The sequence below is a fragment of the Prinia subflava genome, chromosome Z (assembly GCF_021018805.1).
Source record: "Prinia subflava isolate CZ2003 ecotype Zambia chromosome Z, Cam_Psub_1.2, whole genome shotgun sequence".
NCBI lineage: Eukaryota > Metazoa > Chordata > Aves > Passeriformes > Cisticolidae > Prinia > Prinia subflava.
This window is the reverse complement of record NC_086283.1, coordinates 5,641,790-5,664,275: the sequence shown is the minus strand read 5'-3', so window position 1 is coordinate 5,664,275 and position 22,486 is coordinate 5,641,790. Positions and strand designations below refer to the sequence as shown.

At 39.6% G+C, this 22,486-nt stretch overlaps 1 protein-coding gene across 4 annotated transcripts; it reads right to left on the bottom strand.

Moving 5' to 3' along the window:
* Positions 1-4: 4 nt before the first annotated feature.
* Positions 5-21,385, bottom strand: INTS10 (integrator complex subunit 10). Of its 4 annotated transcripts, none has more exons than XM_063422926.1 (18): positions 21,191-21,385; positions 20,238-20,305; positions 19,450-19,553; positions 18,335-18,474; positions 17,763-17,844; positions 17,314-17,454; positions 16,724-16,895; positions 16,098-16,267; positions 12,447-12,580; positions 11,504-11,660; positions 10,781-10,863; positions 9,759-9,911; positions 8,516-8,624; positions 8,060-8,139; positions 7,424-7,586; positions 6,246-6,339; positions 2,268-2,345; positions 5-395 (listed from the first exon to the last, which is right to left on the bottom strand). In XM_063422926.1, exons 1-18 carry the CDS (start codon positions 21,317-21,319, stop codon positions 239-241), a joined length of 2,214 nt encoding a protein of 737 aa, XP_063278996.1. In that variant the 5' UTR covers positions 21,320-21,385; the 3' UTR covers positions 5-238. The 4 variants fall into 4 exon arrangements, with proteins under 4 accessions (XP_063278996.1, XP_063278997.1, XP_063278994.1 ...); XM_063422927.1 differs by having other exon boundaries at positions 11,504-11,657; positions 21,191-21,383; XM_063422924.1 differs by lacking the exon at positions 2,268-2,345 and having other exon boundaries at positions 21,191-21,375.
* Positions 21,386-22,486: the final 1,101 nt, after the last annotated feature.

Here is a 22,486-nt window from a genome sequence, read left to right as displayed (position 1 = left end):
ATAGGATATTACAAAGACTTCTTAAACAAAGTTTTATTTATGAAGTTTGATCTACTCACATAAGAAAGCCAAGCAGTGAACAAACACTGAGTAGTGTTTGTGTACTGTAGAACTTGTAACTTACAGGGAACTTCTTGACCCTCTGAACAAGAGATTTTCCACTGCTATGCTGCTTGTTCATGCAAAGAAGATCCTTCCCCTCTCTCCGTAAAAGACACTGCATCAGGATCCAGTCCATTCAAGCAAGAGTCTGCAGCAGCAGTATTTTCTCATTAATGCAGAACCTATGCAAGACCACCATGAGATTTTCCCCACAGCGCGAGACCTGGCGCTCCATGGCCAGGCGGAAGTCTTCCTTCACTCCTTTAGTTATACCCCGGGTAACTGTGTGGTGCCTTAAGCCATGAAGGAAAAAGAGACAGACAAAATCAAATCATGGTTATCTAGTGAACTACGGTCATTTAAAAGGTACTGCATGTCACTTACTATATATTTACGGTCCATATCTGAGTTTATTTAATGAGAACCAAAGAGCCTGTGCTATTTTTTAAAAATCATGTTTACTATCTTACAAGTCTTTCAACAGTTAGAAGCTACAAAAGTCTATCTTCTCACTGCTTAGACTATGACTGCGGAAGGGGGAAATAATCCAAATCTTCTGGATAACAGGCAAATCTATTCTCTTAACCCAGCAAGTAGAGAGTTCTCCTTGCTTGGGGAAAGGAATTTTTTCTCCCTCTCTACCTTTGCTGCCCAGGCCACTTCTTCCCTGGAATCACTTCTAAAAATGGCTGGGGTTGAAAGAAGAGTGAAAAGATGAACTTGCTTCCCCAGGAGCACAGGTGCCATCATAAAGAGCAGAGGGCATCTTCTACCAGTGTCAAAGTGCAGGAAGGAGCTTTATAATCCTGTGGGCACTGATAAAGCTGTGACTAGTGAAAAGCACAGTGAGTACTTCACAAAATCCAAATCAAGCCAGGCTGTAAGTCTGTATCAGTAGAAGCCAGCTCTTATGAAGATACTAGACACCAGGTAAGGGGTTACATTTATTCTGAGCACAAGTTCAGGATTTATTTTCAAGCAGAACAAAGGTTGAGCTACTGAGCAAGCTAAAGCAGTGCTGCCTGGGGAACCTTATGGGATATTGCCCTTTTAAAGGCCATTTTCCTGAACAGTTCTTTGTCCTCACATTGGCTCAACACCTAGATCTTGTCCTTAATGTTCTGCAGCACCAAAGTACATTACTTGCACTGGCCCAGAACTGGGTAAATAAGATGAAGATTTCATAACATCTACCTGCAAGCCCTACTTGGGAAGAAAAAAGGCATGCCCTGAAATGAGAGCCTTAACACTACTGAAGGAATCAGCATAAATTAATTTAGAGAGAAAGCTGAGATGAGTCCTGAGTCATGGGTAAGAAGGGAAGAGCTGGTCCAAACCCAGCAAGCCCACTGAAAGACAGAAAGAAAATAAAAAACAAAGGGTGAGGGCATCTGTGCCCATCCAGAGATGCTGGGAAAAAGGAAGGGAAACATCTCAAAATTACCCTCACCAACAGTACCACCCAACTTTCATGTAAATAAAGAAGTCTGGCATTTGAGAAGAGACTTCTCTGCCAAAACAGTAGAGACCTTTGCAACACATGGAAAAGGCAAAGCCTACTGGGCAATGCTTTGGTGAGCTATGCTAAGTGAAGCAAACCACTGAAAACACTCCAGTATATTCAGAGGCTATGGGATAAGTCCTGTTTTCAGTCTTTATTTATCTTAAACATTGCTGGCAGCTGAGTGCTATGGTCAGTTACAGCCTAAAGGAGAATATGTAACCTACAGCTACAGAGCAAGCCAGCAGCACTTTGGAAGATGTGTGTTATATTACAGCTGTAAAACACAAAACAGAATTCAGGACAACCTAAATGAAGAAAAGTTGCTACAAATGGATCCAGAAACCAGTATTTTGAAAATAAAGGGTTATGCTCTTGCTAATATATGACTGAACATCAGTAGGACTTTTGAGGATTTCTACATTATTGTTTAAATTCAATAGCAATTACTAAATTGAAAGGACACGGATACTGGCAACTTATGTGAAAAAGAAAAATAAATGTTATAATAGAACAACATGGTTTGCCAGGCAATGTGGGCACAAATGAAGAAATAATAATAAAAAAAAGATAAATATTGAGTAACAAATTGCTGAAAACCATGGGCAGTAAAACATGTTGACAATACACAGCACACTATGAGCAGGGTTTTTCCACTTGGTACCTGTCAGCAGTCTGTATGCTGGGCTGTAGCACAGGTATGAATTCCTGCTGCAGTAACCCCATGGGAGGGCTAGAGGTCCTTCAAAAAACAGCAAATAGCAGCATTCAAACACCCACACACCAATTCCCCCTCTGGTGCAAAACAACTCTCCAAAAAAGGACTAACAGAAAACCAGGGTGAGCTCACACAGCAGTATGACCACCGAGCAGCCAAAGGGGTGCAGGACTCTAATGGCATCAAACATGCAAATATCCCCAGATTCTATTGCAAGGCTGTTCTACAGTTGTGGTCTAAATATATACACATATTTTTGGACAATTACACCAAGAGAAAGGACAGCAGCAGGTGCAAAACCAATACACAGTTGTACTACAATGAACTGTCACAGCTCTTCCAAGGAAGCATGTCGGTCACAAAAGACTTAATCAGAGGAGCATTGCAGATACCACAGCTTCCCTTCAGTACTGGCAAGAGTACTGTCAGCAAACTGGGAGAGCCCACAGCTTGGAATTAAGGGATTGGCTGGTGAGCCCAAGCTGAGTGCATGCACAGCGGGTATCAGCCAGGTTGAGTACATGGCGGTATTTGTTAAAGGTTGCCCAAGTATCTTTTCATTACCCCACAGATGGACTTTTCCACCTTTACAAATTCTAACTGCTTATGAAAACAGCTATTAGAGCATGGCACAATGCCAGAGCACAAATGCCTGCTCAGAGCAACCTTCTCTTTATGACCAGGGCCACAGGAACTAACCACCAAAAGCTTTCTCAACTGAAAGAGAGTTTGTCTTCTCCAGGAAACTGAACTTTTATCTCTGCGTGCTATCTAGAACAAGATAATAACCTAACAGGTTTGGTCTAAAGCAATACGCCACCTAAGGAGATGAGAAAGGAGAAATTTGGTATATAGGAGAGTGGTTTAGGTTCTTAATCTAAGTCTCTTATAATGTCACCTAAATCTTATTAGGCACCCAAGTAGTGAGTGCACCATTCACCCCCAGAGATGCTATGAAGGGAGCAGAGAAGCAAAACTTGCACTTGGATTTCTGTAATTCTGAGTTAGGTGCCTACCTTCAGATCTCACAGGTGGGCATTGGGGTTAGCATCTACACAGTTTATTAATAGATATGGAGCTTATAAATGTCAAATAAAGATGGGATATTTACCACTCTAATACAACTACAATAACCTGAAATTAAACAGCCACAAAAGTAATTCAAAGAGATAATTTTTCAGGATTTCTTGGCATGAGTAAATCCAGTATTTGCAAAAATGGACAGGGAAAACAGAAAATACAAAGGACCAGCAAGACGCTTTTGGTTGCAGATGTTTGCAAAAGGGATTCTGTGCAATTGTGTCTTTGCTACTGTTTGCAAGATCTGCAAACAGATCTTAGCTCTGCAGAACGAAGCATACTCATGTGCACAGCGTAAAAATTACACTTTCAAGATACTTTGTTTCACTGCAAAGCAACCTTCTTTGCCCCCAAGGAGAGATGTGATGGGAATATGAGTAAAAGGAAGGACACAGCTTTCAGATCAAGTTTATGCAATTAGGCAGGCTACAATTAGATTAATTAGAGTAAGATTTATCAAAAAGAGGAGCAAGATATTAAGCATCAATTTCCTGCATATTGCTCTTTTCCTCTTTAGCCTCACAAGCTAGCACTGCCCACACTGACATGAATATCAGATAAAATGTGAATGTTGGCTTTTCTAGAAGGGAGTTCAAAAGCATTTGATGGTGCTGGATTCAAAGCTCATAGAACAAATCTTGTTAACACCACAAACAAAATGAGCTGGTTTTATCACCAGTTAAACTATGGACTTTCTCATTCCCACAGTGGATGCAAGCAAAGGGAAAGGTTACAAACTGTAACTGTAACTATATATTTTGCAGGCCCCAATTACAACTCTGCAGACTATTAAGATCTTACTTCATCTTTCGTAAAAGCAGACTGCAGTTTGCTTTACTGAGTTCAGAAAAACGAGTATCATTTCTTATGAAGTATAAAGTACTTAGAAAAAAGTACTGGAAGAAGAATGAGGAATTCACCTGGGGAGAAAACACCTGTAAGTCATCAAACAAAAAAACCCAGTCCTTATAAAATACATAATATCTGCAATACATTTCCCACCCATTAAGATGCAGGATTGCTACATTTATGCTGAGAAAAGATCAGACAAAAGAACAACTGCTTTATCTTTGGCTCCTTGTGTCAAACTCTGAGCCTTTCTGAGCATCAATGAACAGCATCTGAGCTGTCTCTGCTAGTTCAAGGGAGGATGGTGCAGCAGCTCATCCAGCCAGAACTGGTGATAGTTTTGAAAGACATAAATAGTCTGCAGATACTGAGCCTACCAACCATCATCCCAGGAAACAGGACTACACCAGCACACTTTACCAAAAACCCCAGGTGCAGGAGGCTGTGAGCTAACCAGGTCAACACTGGTGGGTGACACCATCCCTGGGCCTCACAGCCAGTCCAGCTAAAAAAACATCTGCAGTACCAGGGGAGTAGACATCATCTCCGACCAGTGGCCTATGCCCTGAACTGTCCCTTCCATCGGCTCTCTGATGAAATGCTTCCAGACCTCCACAGCCACATAAAAGACACCGTACACAGCTTTTCCAGCTGGACAGGATATTTGACTGTTTTAGTTCAGTAAGCACAAAGAAACGGACTTCTCTTCTACAAGCCTTTCCATCATTGAGGAAATATCACTGATCAGAAGAGGTCAAAGAGAGATTCTGTCCTACTAGAAACACTTCTCGCTACCTCCCTCCTGACTGGGGGATGAGAACAGAAAGTAACTGCAGCCACACCAACCAAATGGAGCCAAGAGAAACAGTGCTGAACTACTGCAATGAAGTGCAGACAGCAGGCAAGAAGTTACCAGATGGAGTCTTCAGTGCTAAGCCCTCTTGCTGGCAAAGCTCATTACTTAACACCATATGTGGTGCAGCATGCCCTGAAGCTTGTTTTCATACAGCTGGTTACAAGCAGTAAGATATGGCAAGGGTAAGAGTTTGAAAACTTAAAGCTTAAAAGAGAAAATTCTCCATCACATACTTAAGCATTTGAATTTCTACTTATCCTTTAATTACACCTAGTATCTCATTTTTGTGTTGGTTAGATCTCTGGAAAATCTATTTACCAGTTAAAATTTGGACCCTGTTTTCTGATGTTAGGCTCCCATTTTGAAAACTTCAGCCCATTTCTGGTTAGTGAATAGCCAGAATACACTGACCCTAAGTGCAGTTTCAACAAACTTTAAGCATTTCCCTTTAAAGAAGCACAATACTACAAATTCTCATAAACAACCATGATATTCCAAAGCATTCTGCTACTAAAAACCTGCAGCAGATAATTTTGAGTCAAGACTGAACAAGTAAGGACACCTAGGAAGTTAATCCAAATTATAATTCACTTCAGCATCTTGTAATAAGCTAAGCAGAATAAGATGACCTGCTAATTGTAACAGAAAGATTACTGGAGTGTAGCTGGAGTGTAATTTAATTTATATTTTATACCAAAGTTTTTCATCATTCAGTGGTCTTTCATAAATTTTGTTTACAAAAATAAGCAAAACAGTGCTTTCTGCTCAGCATTACTCTTCAGCAAAATTAGTAACAACACCTTGCACTCATGCGTAATTATTTGAAGAATTCCTGCAAAGTGCAAGTGTCTACTTGAAAGAGCATAACTGTAATCACTTTAACATCAATCACTCTAAAGCAAATGCCACACTCAGAAATGAAGTCCTGTAAAAGCAGGAATTAAAGCTGAAGAACCCCCCAACAGAATACAGATTGGCAGGAAAGTCAGAAAAAGAAACCCACGGCCTTGTTTGAACTCCTTAAATTTAAGCTCAAAGACGTGACAAACTATCCAGAAGATAACACAAAAGCAAAGACAACCAGAACATACTCCCTTTTTTTTTGCCAAAGAAAACAGTAAATGCTTTTTTATCCTTACTTGATCAACATTGCTTGATTTGGCAGCAGTTCCAGATGAATTTTCCCTCCTTCCTGTGTTCTTAAATAAGCAAATTCCTCCAACATATCAATATCTGAAGAAAACGTTAAAGATTTGAGTAGGGAAACAATGATTGAGAACATTCTTTCTTATGCCTCGCATCTGAAGCCACACTGCTGAAAGGAGAGTCAAACTGAAAAGCTACTGAAGTACCTCATTATTAAAAGTGATAGAGAAAATCACAGCATGTATTCCTAATCCTCCACAAACTGATGAGAAATGGCTGTTCAAAGTGAAGAACACATCTGTTAGTTTTTGTTTCCTCATGTGTAGTCAGAGGTAAAGAAGGCTGATCTCAAAATTCCCTGGGTTTCACCTCCTTTTTCTGCACTGCAGGTCATGAAAACAGAGCAAACTGAGGCTGCACCTGAAGCCAAGTGCCACCATGGTGGCACATTATCACTCTTTTTTCTGTTTTAATCCCTTATTTATCACTCTTTTTAGTTTTCTGTTTTAATCCCTTATTTAGCTGCTTGTTTTGTCGGTGTTTTTTTTGTTTTTTTTTTTTTCCTTTCCTTTTAACACCACAACTTATTTAGTTGTCTCAGATAGGAGTTAGACCTCCCCACTTCCTGAGGCCCATGGCTGGATGTCTATTTAGGTAAAACATTAAACTGTCCACTTGCATGTATGATGATCAAAATTTATGTCAGATATCTGAATAGATAAATCAGACATGCTTTGCATGAACTTTGACATAGCTCATAGTCTTACTCAACCCAAACATGTTATCCACAACGCATTTGTCAAACAAGATCCAAAATAGTTCAGCTCTGCAGCACAGGTACCACTTCATCTTTTTTTGATAACAGTCTTGTACATAATGCCCAGTATTTCGTAATGAAGAGATAGCTGTCACTTGCATGAGCAGCCTGACCTGCTGCTGTTTTTCTGAATGGAAATGCAGTGGCAGTGTACTTAGGGCTACTCGAGTGCCAGGGCAGGTGACAGCAGTTGTATTTACAGTCCATTAGGTACTGAGCCTACTACAAGAGGTTTTCATGGTACGAAAAGAAATACAGAGTATCGTTCAGGGAAAGAGCTGCTGTTGAAACAAACAGCTTTTTCAACACTACAGCACAGGGTGTGAAAGACATTCTTGGTTAGAGAAAGGATACTTGTGACATAGTTGAAAAAATTCTCATACTGGAAGTTTCCTTGCTGGCAGATTTTGTTGATGGCTTTCAGGAACAAGTTCTCACCCCTCGGCCACTCATGCTGAAGCAGAACAACTACGTGGCCCAGTGCCATATCATCTCTGCTGTCTGTGAAAGCTCTGAGCTTCAGGGAAAAAAATTACATTCAGACAATCAGGAAATACATGTTGCTTTCAAGAACATCTAGGATTTATCTCAGCTAGATCTCTGCAAACACAGAAGTTCTTTAAAAGTATATATTAAGGCAGAATGAAATACCCTTCTAAAGTAGGTTTTTTAAAGTAGGAAATTTCCAGCTAAAATACCAAATCCACTCAACCGACCTATAAGAGAAGTCTGAACAGAGACAAAAATTTTGAGGTCTGTTCTATCTTCTCTGCTCAAAACTAAAACAGAGAAAAAAAAAGAAAACAAACCCTCTTCTATGAACACTCCACTCCCCTCTCCAAAAGAAGACCCTCCCCAAACCCATTTTAGGTAAGATGTGCCTGGACTGAGGCACAGCCCTTCAGTCACAGGACTGGGATATGGCCATGGAATTTCAGGATACGTAAGCAAGGCTTAAAGACAAGAAAGCTCCAGTTGACCCTGTCTTACCTTGAAACAAGCTAACAACAGATGAAGGCAGTAAGGCATGATAGCTCTACTGGTACATGGCCAAAGCTTCAAATCAGACCCTGCAACAGAACAGATCTTTAGAGGTCTCACAGCAGGTAGGTTGAAAGAAATTGAACTGGAGCAAAACAAACCCAAAATTACCACATCTCAGGTGGGAAAGAAAGCTCTGAATATAAATTATATCTGATTCAAAATGTGAAATTAAACACTTAAATTTTTCTTCTTCACTTCTCTTTTCCTGTGGTAGGACTTTGCCAACAATATACTTTAAAAGGTACAAGCAAGAAAACCTCAATACAAAACCAAGAGGGAATAAAAAACGTCTTCCCTTTTCACAATACAAAATATAATAATACAGAATAATTACATACTCAACCAGAACACATGAACTAAAATTCATCTGACACTGAGTTTAGGATAATAGCAACTCCATACCTTTCCTGAATTTCGATTTGACTTTAGGTTGCTCCTCTTGTACTTTATTTCCTTCTTGTATTGGAAGTAAAATGCAGCACATGAGGTCAAGCACTTTTTCGCATGTTTGCTGTAAAAGAAGGGACGTGGTAATGGTAATGCTAAATTTAAATTAAAGTTCTTAAAAATTCAGATATGTTAATAACAATTAAAAATTTCAGACACCACAAAAGGAAAAAAAAACAATCACAAAATTCTTTGCTAGAACTTGAGTTGACTTAGTACAGTCTGGCTAAGCAAAAAGACTTAGCTGTCACTAAACAACCTATGAGAGCCTATATCATTTTCACATCATTTTAACTGTGAAAAAATGGTACAGGCATTCTTCACTTCAAGCAGGTAAGATCAATATAGCTGCAATCAACAATTATTTTGTTTTGAAGGATTAAGTTTTCAAATGAATTCTTAGAATATCTTATTAAAATTTGTTCTGTTAATGGTAAAAATAAAAAGGAAAATGGCAATGTGACAGCATGATGGAAATTCAATGATCTTTTAATACTATTTCCAAGCAAGAGGTCTGTGGGAATATACGATCACATTTCCAGTGAAAAAGTGTCGAAGGAGAAGGAACAAAAGCACTTATCCAGCAATACTAGGATGACGTTAGATCCTAAGAGACAGAGCCTTTATTGTCAGTGCTGACACTGACTGACCTCAGACCACCATGCACTCCTGTAACATTAAAACCACAAAACTATTGCGAAAGTACAGCAAGTGCAGAGGTCAGGCCAGACAATATTGTTCTGGTGTCTTTTACATCGTCAGTTAATAACTAACTCTCTTTTAAGATGATCACATAAGTTCCTTTACTTTTTCCTTCCCCTGCCACATGAAGGCTTTTCCTAAAAGAATGCCTGCTCAATTTAAGGAGTTAACTAAGTAAAGTTAAGGAATTCAATTAAGGTTACATTTACAGACAACTCAAACACATGTAGCCATGAAAAAATCATAACTAATCCCCCAAATCTTCACTACCAAACAGACTGTACACATATATATATATATAAAGAGTTGCTAACGGACAGTCTGCTAATGTGGCAGGAAGTATAATTCTCCCAGCAAAGCATGGATTTTTCAGTAGACCCTGGCTTATGTTCGATATCCTGCTGAAAGCAGGCTAACAGGAAAATTCTAAGGAAAAAGAGAAATGGCAACCACAGGGCAGCTGATGAAGGCCCAGTGTGTGGGATGGTGTACGTACCCGGTATTCTCCAAGGGCAAAGTGGCACGATGCTAACTGGATTAGTGCTCTCTGATTTTCTAAAGATCCTTGTCCCGTAATTTGCTGGGAAGAATGAGAGCCCTGAAGAGCTGCCAAGTGATGTAGGCTGCTAATTGCCTTTTTGTACTGCCCCTTTGAAAAAGAATATTTAAAAAACCTGTTAGGGTCTTTTAATACAATAGATAGAGAGACCGAGAAAAAATTCTCTTACAGGAAGCTTTCAAAATGGAGTGTGTCTAAGTAAGAAGCCTTCAAAATTTTAATCTAAACTGATAATCTCCAGTGATGAGTTGTGTACAAGACTGTGGGTCAATCATTTGAAAGGCAGTCAGAAGACAAACAAAATTCTGCTTTAAAAAGCCAGTTTACAAAATCATATTTGTAACTGAATCAAATAATTATATTCTTGAGCTAATTGTTACTTTATTTATTTCAGACTAATAAAGCTTGAAATAGCTCTTGTTCAGGCACAAGTAGAGACAAAGATAAAAGAATCCCAAAGGAAAAATAAAGAACAAGCTTTCTTCTGTAGATGGTATTGGAAAGAGCACATTCAGCTTAATTTTTGTGGAGTAGTATGGATGTTAACTGAGACATGTTAAAACGTTTTATTGTTTGAAAATTCTTCTCTCTTATTGTGTTCCAATATAATGCAGTGACAGACTAATAAAATGCTCTTATTTTCCGTAACACTGTGTATATATCCACTGGTCAAAATGCCAACATAGATTTCTTTTCCACATGCTAAAATTAGCTGGACTCAAACAACAGCTATTGGGACAGGAATATCCAAAGCAGGGTACCAAGCTTGGGGTGCAAACAGTGTAGCTCTATGCCTAGAAGAGTCATACTTAAAGGCATAAAATCAGTAGCCACTATAAGCAGTCAAACTGGCTAATCATTATTACTATTTACAAGACTGAAACAAGTTGTTATTCACTAGAAAGAGGAGCAACACAATGGTGGTGTTTTTCATAAGCTTATACCATTTTTTTTTTTACCTGGTAGATGATCATGTCTGTAAGAAAGATTCTTAACCAAAGCCAGGTTTCTGTCTTCCATGACAAACAAATTCTGGTGAACTCTGTGTTAAGTGGTTAGAGAGGAAAAAGTAAAAAAGAATATGAAACATTTCACAGCTTTGGGTTAAACATCAGTAATATATATTAAAAAGTTGAATTTAAAAATGGAAAAAATAGCACCAAAACAGTAAGAGGATAAAATCCTCCACATATAGGATACTCTCTTCCTACACACTTATTTTTTGATTTTGCTTCTCTTCAGTGTCCAACAAACCTAAAAGCAGCTAGGTGGTACTGTTCGCCTGCTTTTTAGAAGAGAATATTTTTTCAAGATTATCACATCAGTTATTATCAAAAAGGGAGACAGTAAAAACACATGTTCTTAATCATGAACTAAAGCAGCCATCAGCAGCACATCCTCACTGAGCACTACGAGCCCTATTACTGACCAACTGCTACAAGAGAAGTGGAGGTGAATTAGCAAAGATGCATCAAGAATGAAATGCAATACAGGGACAAAATACTGAGAAACAAAACAACCGATAAAGCTTCTTACTGGAACTTCTATCAGAATTACTCAGAACCCAAAGCAATTTCAATTTTAAGGACTCATAATGGTAGGAATTCCATTTTAACAATAAAAAAGTGATTTCTATGCAGAGCAATGAAGCCTAAATGCAATTCTAAACACAGTTATCTTACCTTTGTCAAGTGATTCCAGAGAATAGAGTAGCTCCCAGCTCTCTCTTGCCAGTTTGAAACTCTCTAACACTTCAATGGAGTTTGCAAGATCAGCCTTGTTTACTGTAATATGGCGACTTCTTGCCTTCCCAGAAGGATCCTCATCATCTGAGCTCTGCTTAGAAGTCAGTATAAAACACAAAGATTAACTTCTTAATCTATACCTATTTCAGAAGACTCTAAAGTCACAGAAGTTCCACTGAACACATGAAAACAGTTACATATAGACGTGCCATGGTCCTAGTTTAAGTGGCTTTAAGTGATTTTTCACTTAGCTTGTTTTAAAGTTAGACCAATCTGATTTGCTACCAAGAAATCAGTGGCACAGTGTGATGAGCAGTACCCCAAACAAATTTACTCTGTTAGAAGAGGTGTACCACCACTGAACTTCAGCCAGATTATCTGTTGAAGTACATACACACTTTATAGTTTATGACTCAGTTTAAGACCACAGTGGTACAATACAAAGGAAAACCTTATACTCCCTTTCTAGCAGAGAAATTGTATAAAATAGTGATCTTCTATAATTAAAACAATAGATATACTGATAGATAGATATATGGCAATATATTGATATATAGATATATTCCAATCTTAAAAAGTCTATTACTTTGGACATTTACCTGTAGAACATCTGACTGCTAAAGCTACCTTTTTAAGTGCCTCTGCTGAACTCCTTCAAGTTAAAGCACTCACAGTAGTACATGTGTCTACAGCAACTGCTGCAGAAATGGTTTTATTCTTGCTGGCTTTAGAGAAAAAAAGTTTGAAAATTGTGGTCATAAACAGCTCATTCAGGGTAGCTCTGAAAATATGTCTTTTACATCTTTGTCAAAACCACTGTTGCCTAAATTCCAGTAGCAATGCCATTTTTGTTATGAATTAAAAAGTCTACAAAAGTTACCATTGTTTTTTCTCTTCCTTCAGCAAGTTTTCTTTTTTTGTGTATGTGTTTGTTACGATCAATATCTGCATCACCATAGATGTTGGGTACATCCTCGAGAAGAACCAGTGGAGTTTGGTTTGGAGCATTTGGACCTGGATTTAAAGATAAATTAATTCACAATTGCCCTAAATTGATCTGACAGGTCTTATGCCTGCAAGCTGGGTTTTTTTTTTTTTCTTTCAGAAGTAATGACTATAATGTTACAGAAAACAATCTTACATTAAGTCACTTAAATTGCTTAAACTATGCTGGTAAAGCTATTTTCTGGTAGAGCTGGTTTCCTCAACACAGCCATACAGCGAAGGTCAGAGTGCATTTACCAGACATCACCAGAGTCTGATTGAGAGCTTCTGAATATTTTTGAATCCCTTTCTTCTGGAACAATCACAAGATATACTCAAGCAGTGGTGTTCTCTGATTAAGCACTATCTGCTTTTACATAAGTACAATTATTCAACAGATGAATGGCACAAATGGCTCTGAAGTTAACAGCCACAAATATGGCAAAGCACAACAATATTCTTAAAACATTTCTCATGAGAAAACAAAGCAATATGCTGACAGGCACTGACCCCACAAAGTAGTTTGTGCATTTTTTGACAAGAATTCCCTAGTAGGATCATTCAGTGTCAGCTTTGCCCCTGCTGATTTTAGTAAACAGAATTAAACCTTTAGTTTAAACCTGCCAGATTTCATCTTCATTCCCAAAAGACAGAAAAGCCTCACTTTGAAACACAGAAAACAATTTGTACTTTCACTGGTGTCACAGAATATCCAGTGGGATCTGGTACTTTTTATTTCACACCCCAGTGCTTAAGTTTCATTCATTAGACATAAAACAGGAACAATACTTCTTAATCTCAAACAACATTCATATGCGATCACTACTGAGACAGCTTTCCTTCCAAAAAACATTTTCTCCTTCTGCACAATCAAGCTGCATATAGACGTGCAAAGTTCAGTCAAAGAGAAATATAAAGGAAAGAGGAATCCTTTAATCTGTTTTCTCTTTCTGAAATCTCTGCCAGGTAAGACAGTAGTACAAACAAGTATTTTCAGTTTGTGCATTTCTTATATTTGCAGGAAGATAGGAGACTAAGGCCTCATTCATAACTGCAAAGAACTAATTTGACAGTTTAGTAGAAGGATGATTCATTTCATCTCTTGACATTAAAATCCTTGTGTTAAGCTTTTCCCATCTACTCAAAAGTGATTTGTGTAAGGAGTTCTCTACAATAGCAGCTCCTGTTTGAAGAAACAGCCAGTCTAATCTAACTAGCAAATACAGATCAATAAATACAACCACAATAACCATGTCAGTAAATACCACCATTGAAATTGCACTGACAGCACATTGCAATCACCTCTCCTGTACCATCATGTATTCCACTGTGTCAGAACCTAACCTGTGTGAACTGAAAATAGAGGCAAGACATAACGCAGAAGATTCCTATCTGTTTCTCATGGATGCAAAGCACCACAGCTGGGATGCTGGAAGTTTCACTCCAGAACCTCCTAATAAGGGCTGCCTAATTCTAACATCTGAGAAGAAAAAAAATGGGTTTTTCTTTTACTCATACTGACTTAAATTAATGCCAGCTAAGTGCTTTGCTTTCCAAACAAATGTTCTCTTTGCAGCACCAGAAGTGCACTGCAGTGCACTTTATACCAAAGCCTCCAGTCCTAAAACAAAAGAAAATCAACTGTTACCCTTGACTGGGGATGCAGAACTTGTCTTACAGTACTGAATGTTACACAGCCATACAAAGAGCAGTGTTGTGTTTTTCTGTCTGAGCTCTAGAATCTAAGCTTACAGAGTTTTTAATTGTTTTCTAGCAGAAACTGTTATAAATAAACTCCCAAAATCATCAGCCCAAATAGCAACTCCTGCCAAGCCTGGAGGCAACCTCAAAGTTGTGAGAGGTGTGAATTGCCTCATTAATTTCTCAAGTCTCCAGAAAAGCAGACAAAAATTATTTAAGAGAAATGCATTTAAAAGTTTTCCCTCGAGACGCTTCTTGCAAATCCACTCACATGAGAAGAGAGTCACAGATCCAATCCTCACAGATGAGGAGAGTTTTCTTCTCCATGACCATGCTTCCAAAATATGTAGGATTCTGAATTTCTACAGTAAGCCCTCCAGAGAGAAGGAGGAAAATTTCTAATGATAGAAAAGATATGAATACCACTGGACTTCAAAGCTAAAGCAGAAATGAGTAAAAGATGTTTTGGAAGTACTTTCCTGATATCAGAAAATGACAGAGGGTACGAGAAAAGTTGCACCAAAGGAGCTGCACTCTATGACCTCAGTATACATTATTTTCCTGGTGGTTTAGTCAGAAAATGTGAGCTTTGAAATACTAAATTGTGCAACTTAGAAAGGAACATTCTCACTAGCTCTTTACTTCTTCTTTAACTTGGAATCAAGCAGCTAAAACTACATGCACACCTGAAGTAACCTCCTGCCCACCATAACCCTTCTTTCCTCTGGACAGAACAAAAAACTTGACTTTCAGCTAGTTAGTTCCTGTATTTGCTAAAGTGACTCTAGGTTCTTTGCATACCAGTTGTCATGTCATTGTCCTCTGAGCTTACTTATCTACTGACATTGTTCAAGTGATCACTCAACACTTTGTACAGTTGTATTGACTTCTTCCTTCCTCAAATGATCATTTGCTCCATGCAGAAGAATGTGATGAAACTTATGACCACAACACACAGAATTACAACTGTTATTTTAACATGAATCAATAATTGTAGTATTAATAAGTACTAATTACCTATGGTGACAAATGTTATCGTTGCAAGGAATTTCCTATCACATTATTAAGAAGCGAAAATTCCTCTTTGTGATGCTGCTTGTTTCAGTAAGTTCCAAACACAATGGAGCTTAAAAAACTTCCTTCAGCTTCTGGGCCACCCCTGAAAAGTCCAATCAATCCTAAAAGAAGCAATCCAAGGAATTCCAAGTAATCTGATACGTGCCAAACGCAGATGGGAGGGGATAGGAAAATTCATAGGTAACACACATATGTTAAACATTCAATTTACAAATTAGGTGTAATGTGCAAAACACACCTCAAAGATTATGCTTAAACTATATAAAGAAAGACAAGCTGGAAGCTTGTGAATGTCAGGAAATCTTTTCCTATTCAGCTTTTATTTGCTTAATTACAAATTTGTTGTGTGTTCCCAATGCAAAAATAGCTTCACTTATTTTGACTGGTGTAGAGCAGGAAAATGTCAGCTTCAAAGAAACAAAATCAGAGGAGTAATAGAAACAAACATGAGGCTCATGGAGGAGTAGGAATCAACCTTAGGGATATTTCCCATAACATCTGCTGTTACTCTTCTCCTTGCTAGACAATCAGCTGCTGCTGGCCAAGGCTGAAACCACAACGCTAAGAGAGCTTGATCTTCGGTCTGATCCACTACGCATTTGTTATGAACTACTGTTGGTAAGATTAAAGGCTTGAGAGAATGATAACAACACATAAATGTTGCTTTGTGAGATGACAGTTTCAAAAGACTAATGAGAAAAGATCTCTAAAGTATTAGCAATGAAATCACGAAGGGTTCATTACAGAAACTGAAACATTAGAAACTAACCTTGAAAGAGTGATGGCTGGATGTTGCTGACATACTGAAAAGCATTTTTAAAGAAGACCAACATTGTGGAATACACTACTTGATTCTTATATTTAATGTGGGCTTCACTATCAAAGTTACTGATGTATCTGCAGAGATCTTTCATTCGATGCAAAATGTCACCGTAACTTCTGAGGGGAAGAGAGAGAACAAGAGTTCAGGATGTTACACAGACTCTGCAACTAAAAAAAACAATGCACAGTGAATATGAAAAAAATCAATGTTTCTGCTGAGGATATACCCCAGCATCAAGTCAGTGGAGGCTGGGAATACATGCTAGTGAAATTTCACAAAACATTTACCATATTTTTCTTTACTGAGGCACATAGGGAAGGTCACACCACAGCACTACAGTGCTTATGCAGGAATTTCATCATCAGAAGTTGATTTTAGAGACTAATTTGAAAGTGCTCTCTAGAGCCATGTTTTTGCTTTACATTGTACAGTCTTGAAAGAAAAGCTGCTGTGAACTTACACAAAATGTTCTTGTACACAAAATAGTTCTTCAATGAGAATTGTTCTTATTAAGAATTTAAAAGCCAAATTGTCCATGAGGGGAAATACTCATCAAAGTAGAGCTTTCTTACCTTCTTCCCTTATCCATTTGCCATTCACACCTCATTCCCACCACAGACAATATTTTAAACAGCCTCTCCCAAGGATCTGTAATCTGGGATGATTTCTCTGTGAGACCATCTATTACATATTTCTGAGAGCTGCGCTTGCTTGGAGACATAATATCAGAGGAATCTTGCGAACCTGGGAAAACCAGCACATTTTTCTCTTCACAACAAAATCAAACAAACTGATTCATTTTTAAGAAGAAGACATGTAAAAATTATGTCAGAGCTTTCAGGGTTATCACTCTTTACACAGAAGGCTAACAGGGAGCAGCATGCATTTCTGCCTCTTGGTACAAGAGAGCTGACAGGTTGGATAAGGACATCTTGGACATTTTGTCCCATCTCCCATGTGCTGAAGCATCATGAGTATCATGACTAAGCAGCTGAAGCACCATTTTGGTATTTTGGAATCAAAGAACTAAAAACCACTAAACACTACTGTTAATCCTTGTCTGTGGGATACATTACATAAAAACAATGCATTTTTTATTTATGGACATCAGTGATACTAAGACACATTCTAACAAAGCTTGATTTTGTAAAAGTATTCTTACCTTGATATTGACTTTCTGTCTGTGTAGATCTAGTTACATAATTAATATAAAATTCTGCTGCTTTATTCAGATATTTATATAACAAGCTGGCAGGAAGTCGTACATCAGGGTTGTTAATTATGAGAGGAAGAACATCACAAACTAAAATAGAAAACAAATAAAAAAGCCCTTTAGGTTTGTCAGGTTTTTTGTTCTATTTCTCCTAGGTAAGGTTTCTAAATCAGCAATGAGAGCCTTCATCTCTGGCTGACCAGATACCAGGATGAAACTCCCATGAATGGATCTAGGAGCAATTTGAACCATATGGCCAGCCCAGTTTAACACGGCCTGAGCCTCTTCTGACTAAAGCAATTTTCTCATCACAGTATCATGAAAGAAGTTTACTGACCTCAGGACCTTGCCATACTAAAAAGTTCCATAGTAAAATAAAAATATAAGTATTTTCTTACCAAATAATTTTCTAAAACAATTCACTGGAGATTCTTGGTCTTCAATACTTTCAGCATCCAATAATGTTTCTCCAAGGCCTACCTGTGTGAGCAGAGATGAAAATCAAACACTGGACCAGTGGTTTTAGAAACTTTTTGAAGTGCAACTCAGTGGGGTTCAACAGTAACTCAGTAACAATTCTACGGCAACAGCATGTGCAAGTCTCCAAATATAGCTAAACCATCCACACTTAACAGCAGGTGAAAAGCAATGTCAGAAAATAGCAAAACAAGACCAAGAGAAAAACTGTGCATGAAACTGTGTCAGTGAAGACATGCACAGACAGGTGAAAGCGATATATGACTGATATTCCTTCATTTACAAAACAAAGGATTGTTTTATTTGCTTCCATTTGTATTCTGCCCAATCCCTTTGTGGGTGGTAAGTTCAAGATACAGCAGTCTGAATTATTAGCCACAATTAATAAAAAGACTCATCCTCTCATTCAGGCAAAGGAAAACACATTTCAGGAAAATCTCAAAACAATGAGTGCCAATATCCTGAATAATTACTATGAGTTCTCTTCTCTTACCCCATGTTGCACCACAGTCTCCGGGAAACGCCGCAGAAGTAGAAGGAGCATTTCTGCCCTTTCTAATGTGTTAAAGCACTGCTCTGTTGCCTTCAGGAGCATTTCACACTGGACCCGGCCAGGAAGAGTCTCAAACAATCCTTAAAAAAAGAAAACATTTAACTTGCGTCTGAATTGTAAAGATGACTGACAAAGCATAAAAGACCATCAACATCACCTTGTTATGCTGAACAAAACAGGATATCCACATTTTTCTGCTTTTAATACACATACCTGGAAAAAAAGTCTGTTTCTTTCAGAGAAGACCAAATAAATATTTATCTGTAATAGTGTTTATTCGGGTGCAAGGAACTTGAATTGACAAGTAAAACTGCTAAGTGGGGGTAAGTGGGGTACTCAAAATCCTAATACTTAAATATTTGACATTTCAAGATGCTTTCATAAACTGTTCATTTATTTTTTTACTTGCATTCTACTACTACAATTAATACTTTCATTACTAAAATGTAGAGTTTTTTTCAATTTAAACATCCACTGAGTCACTAAAAAGAAACTCACATGTTTTCCCTGTATATTTTATGTATTCACTCTGAAAAACAAACACAACCCATAAAAAAATCAAATGTTTTCTTAACTGGAATATTCTTAGAGCTTCTGAAGCACGTATTCAACAGCAGACTATAGTTTGTCAGGTGTAAATCCTGCTTTCAAAACTGCCTGGGGTTGCCAGCAGTAAATGCAAAGCTCTTCTGGGCACATTCATTTCCATATCCCTCGCTACATAAATAAGAATTCATGCCATTTTTACAATCATACACTGTTCTCTGCAATCTGTAGGACTCATTCCACTTATTTCCTATTGAATTGCTCTTCTATGCACATCTTGTTCTGGCAGAGTAAGCCTACTCATATCAGAATCAAAGCAATGGGAATCAGCTTGTCACGTCCCTTTGTTTTCCTAAGCCTAACACACCAAATGAAGTCTCTAAGGCTGAACTGAGGGAAAAACCCAAACCCTGCAATCCACAGGCAAAGCTAGAAAAACTAACAATTTACTTGCCAAACTAGATAAATCAGAGGGCTAATTTTAGATTACTTCAGGATGGAATCCTTACCTCTTAAAAACTGTGTCTGCTTGTCCTGGGAGTCATTCCTTAATGCTGATGTTATAACGCTGATCTCCCTCCATACAGCAGGTTGGTCTGGAAAACTCACGAACCTGTAACAAAGTTTAAGGCAAGGAATGTACAATGGCATCAAAATCTGTCTCAAAGACAAAAACCTTCCCATAAAAGTATGTGTTTGGGCAAAACAGAAAATAAAACCTTCCTTTTTAAGTTTTTTCCTAATTAATTAGACCTTTTGTGTTTAATTTATCGACACAGAATTTCCAAAACACTAAGTTTTTGGAAATTCCTACATCTATTTGTCCAGAGAAGGGAATGCAGCTGGTGAAGAGTCAGGAGCATGATTCCTGTGAGGAGCGGCTGAGGGAGCTGGGGTTGTTTAGCCTGGAGAAAAGGAGTCTCAAGAGTGACCTTATCGCTGTCTACAAGTCCCTGAAAGGAGAGTGTAGCCAAGTCAGTCTCCTCTCCCAGGCAACCAGCGAAGGGACAAGAAGACATGGTCTTAAAATGCACCAGAGGAGGTTTAGGTTGGACATTAGGAGGAATTTCTTCACAGAAGGGGTAATTAGAATTGGAGGGGACTGCCCAGGGAGGTAGTGGAGTCACCCTCCCTGAGGTGTTTAAGGAAAGACTGGATGTAGCATGGCACCATGGTCTGGTTGACAAGGTGGTGTTTAGTCGTAGTCTGGACTCAAACATCTCAGAGGTCGTTCCCAAGCTGATTCCATGAATGGAGCACTGGGGACAAAGGCAGAGTTCCAGCTTTGATTACTTACATGTCGTAGAGCAGCCTGCCTGCAGACGCTGTCCTTTCAGCATTCCTCTCAATAGTGTACATCTCATACTGCAAGATGCAAGAACAGAACATCAGCTTTCCCAAATACTCCTATGAATCACATTAGTTCCTCCACTCTAAAAAACTGCCCTTGATTTGCCACAGCAGTCTGCATAACAGAAAATTAAAGGACTGCAGCATTTGCTGGAGAAGTTAGAAGGTGCATTTAGACTATTTAATCATACGTTAATTTAGACATAAAATTCTGCATGACAATATACTTAATATTATTAACACTAACAACATTTCAGCATCTAAAGGAAGCCAACAGAGAAGTCAGAGAAGGACTCTTCATCAGGAAGTGCTAGGACAAGCAGTAATGGATACAAACTGAAGAGGGGAACTTTAGATTATATATCATGAAGAAATGCTCTAGTGTGAAAGTGGTGCGACACAGGAACGGGCTGCCCGGAGAGGCTGTGCGTGCCCCAGCTCTGGAAGTGTTCAAGCCCAGGTTGGAGAGAGTTCGGAGCAGCCTAGTCTAGCGGGAGGTGGTCCTGCCCACGGAAGTGGGGTTGGACTAGATGAACTCTAAAGTCCCTTCCAACCCTTAACATCCCATGGCTCCGCGAACACACTCAAGTTTTACACAAACTGCAAACCTGGAATTCAAAGAGCTCTCTGACCAGGGTTAGCACCCAGTCAAGTCCAATGCAAAGCACCCAAGCTGCCACAACAGCTATAATCAGGAGAAGTACTTTAACTAATAGTAATTCTAATAAAGGGGTTTCTTTTGTTTTTTACCCGCGAAGCAGCGCAGCACCCAGCGGCCCCGCCCCTCCCCGCCCCCATTGGCCGAGCTGCCTGTCAATCAGGCAGGGCCGCATCGCGAGCTCGCGGGGGAGGGGCGCGGGCACACCGGTACCGAACGTGTGCGACAGCGGCGGCGCTCACTTGTATGTTGAAGTCGGCGGGGTAGAGGCTCCGCGCCGTGATGAGCCAGGCCTTGGCCGCCCACAGGTCCCCCGGCACCAGCTCCCGGGCCCGCTTCACCAGGAACTCACAGTCCCCCTGCGCCGACATCTTGCAGCCGGCGCGGCCTAGCTCCGCCCCTGCCGCCGGGCGGCGCGCATGCGCCACGGCGCTGCCCGAGCCGGGCTCGGCCGCACTTCCGCCGCAGCCCGGCGCGGCGCGGCGCCCTCGCCGGCAGGAGCCTGGCAGCGCGGAGCGATCGCCTCTGCGGGGCGGGCCGAGTTAAATCGACGGTGTGAGCGGCACCGCAGCGCTGCCTGCCTAAAGCTTCTGTTGCTGCCCGCGCTGAAAGTCCAAGGCACTGCTGCCTGTGCTGGCGCTTCTGTAAAGTCCTTGGACTCCACTACTAGAGTCAGCAAGGCAAATGCGGAGGAAAAGCAGGACCTTTCACCACAGATGTGTATCCACCTTTCACGACAGGCAAATGCAAAAGAAAAGTAGGACCTTTCACCACACATGTGCATCCACCTTTCAGCAGCTTGGAACTGAGTCTTGCTTCTTATCATTACGTTGTAGCATTAGGACGCTTGATTACAAATGCAAGCCTTTATGTTACTTAGTAGGAATTTTCTGTTTCTTTCCTTGTCGCTTTCTTGTGCTCCTTTCAACTAGAATCTTTCTTTCTGATGTTGCAACAGACTTTACATACTTGGCCCTGGGGGACTTCCACTGAACAAATCCATAAATCTACACATCGAAGAGTTAGTGCAATGATCCTTCAGCAAATTGTTTTAACAGACTTGTAACCTCTCTTGCAGATAAAAGGCAAGGTCTTTAATTTCCCTCTCAGATGACTGTGGCCATTCAGAGAGGTGACAGGGGCGCAGCAGGAAGTCAGTCCGTCATGAAACAGATGCCTCCTCCTTTTCTCCTGCTCTTGCTATCAAACTACAAACTGCTGTAGGACGGCACAGCCCTGCAATCCCCTGCAAGTGCAGCAATGTTAGTCACTGGCCAGTGCACAGGTCTACCCAGAGCTCTTCCCCATGTACCTGTGGAGATGGATACAGCCAAATTTGATTGAATAGTAATAATAATATAATAGTTTTGCATAGTGGGACTGAATATGGTAATGAAGTTGTGTATTCTCTTTCTTTGGAAACTGCCCAGCAAGAGCTGATGGGCTGGTTGGTGTTCCCCAACATGCTGGTTGTGAGGCCAGAATCAGGATGCTGCAGGAATGAAATGGATGGCAGGGGATTACCAAAAGTTCCAAAA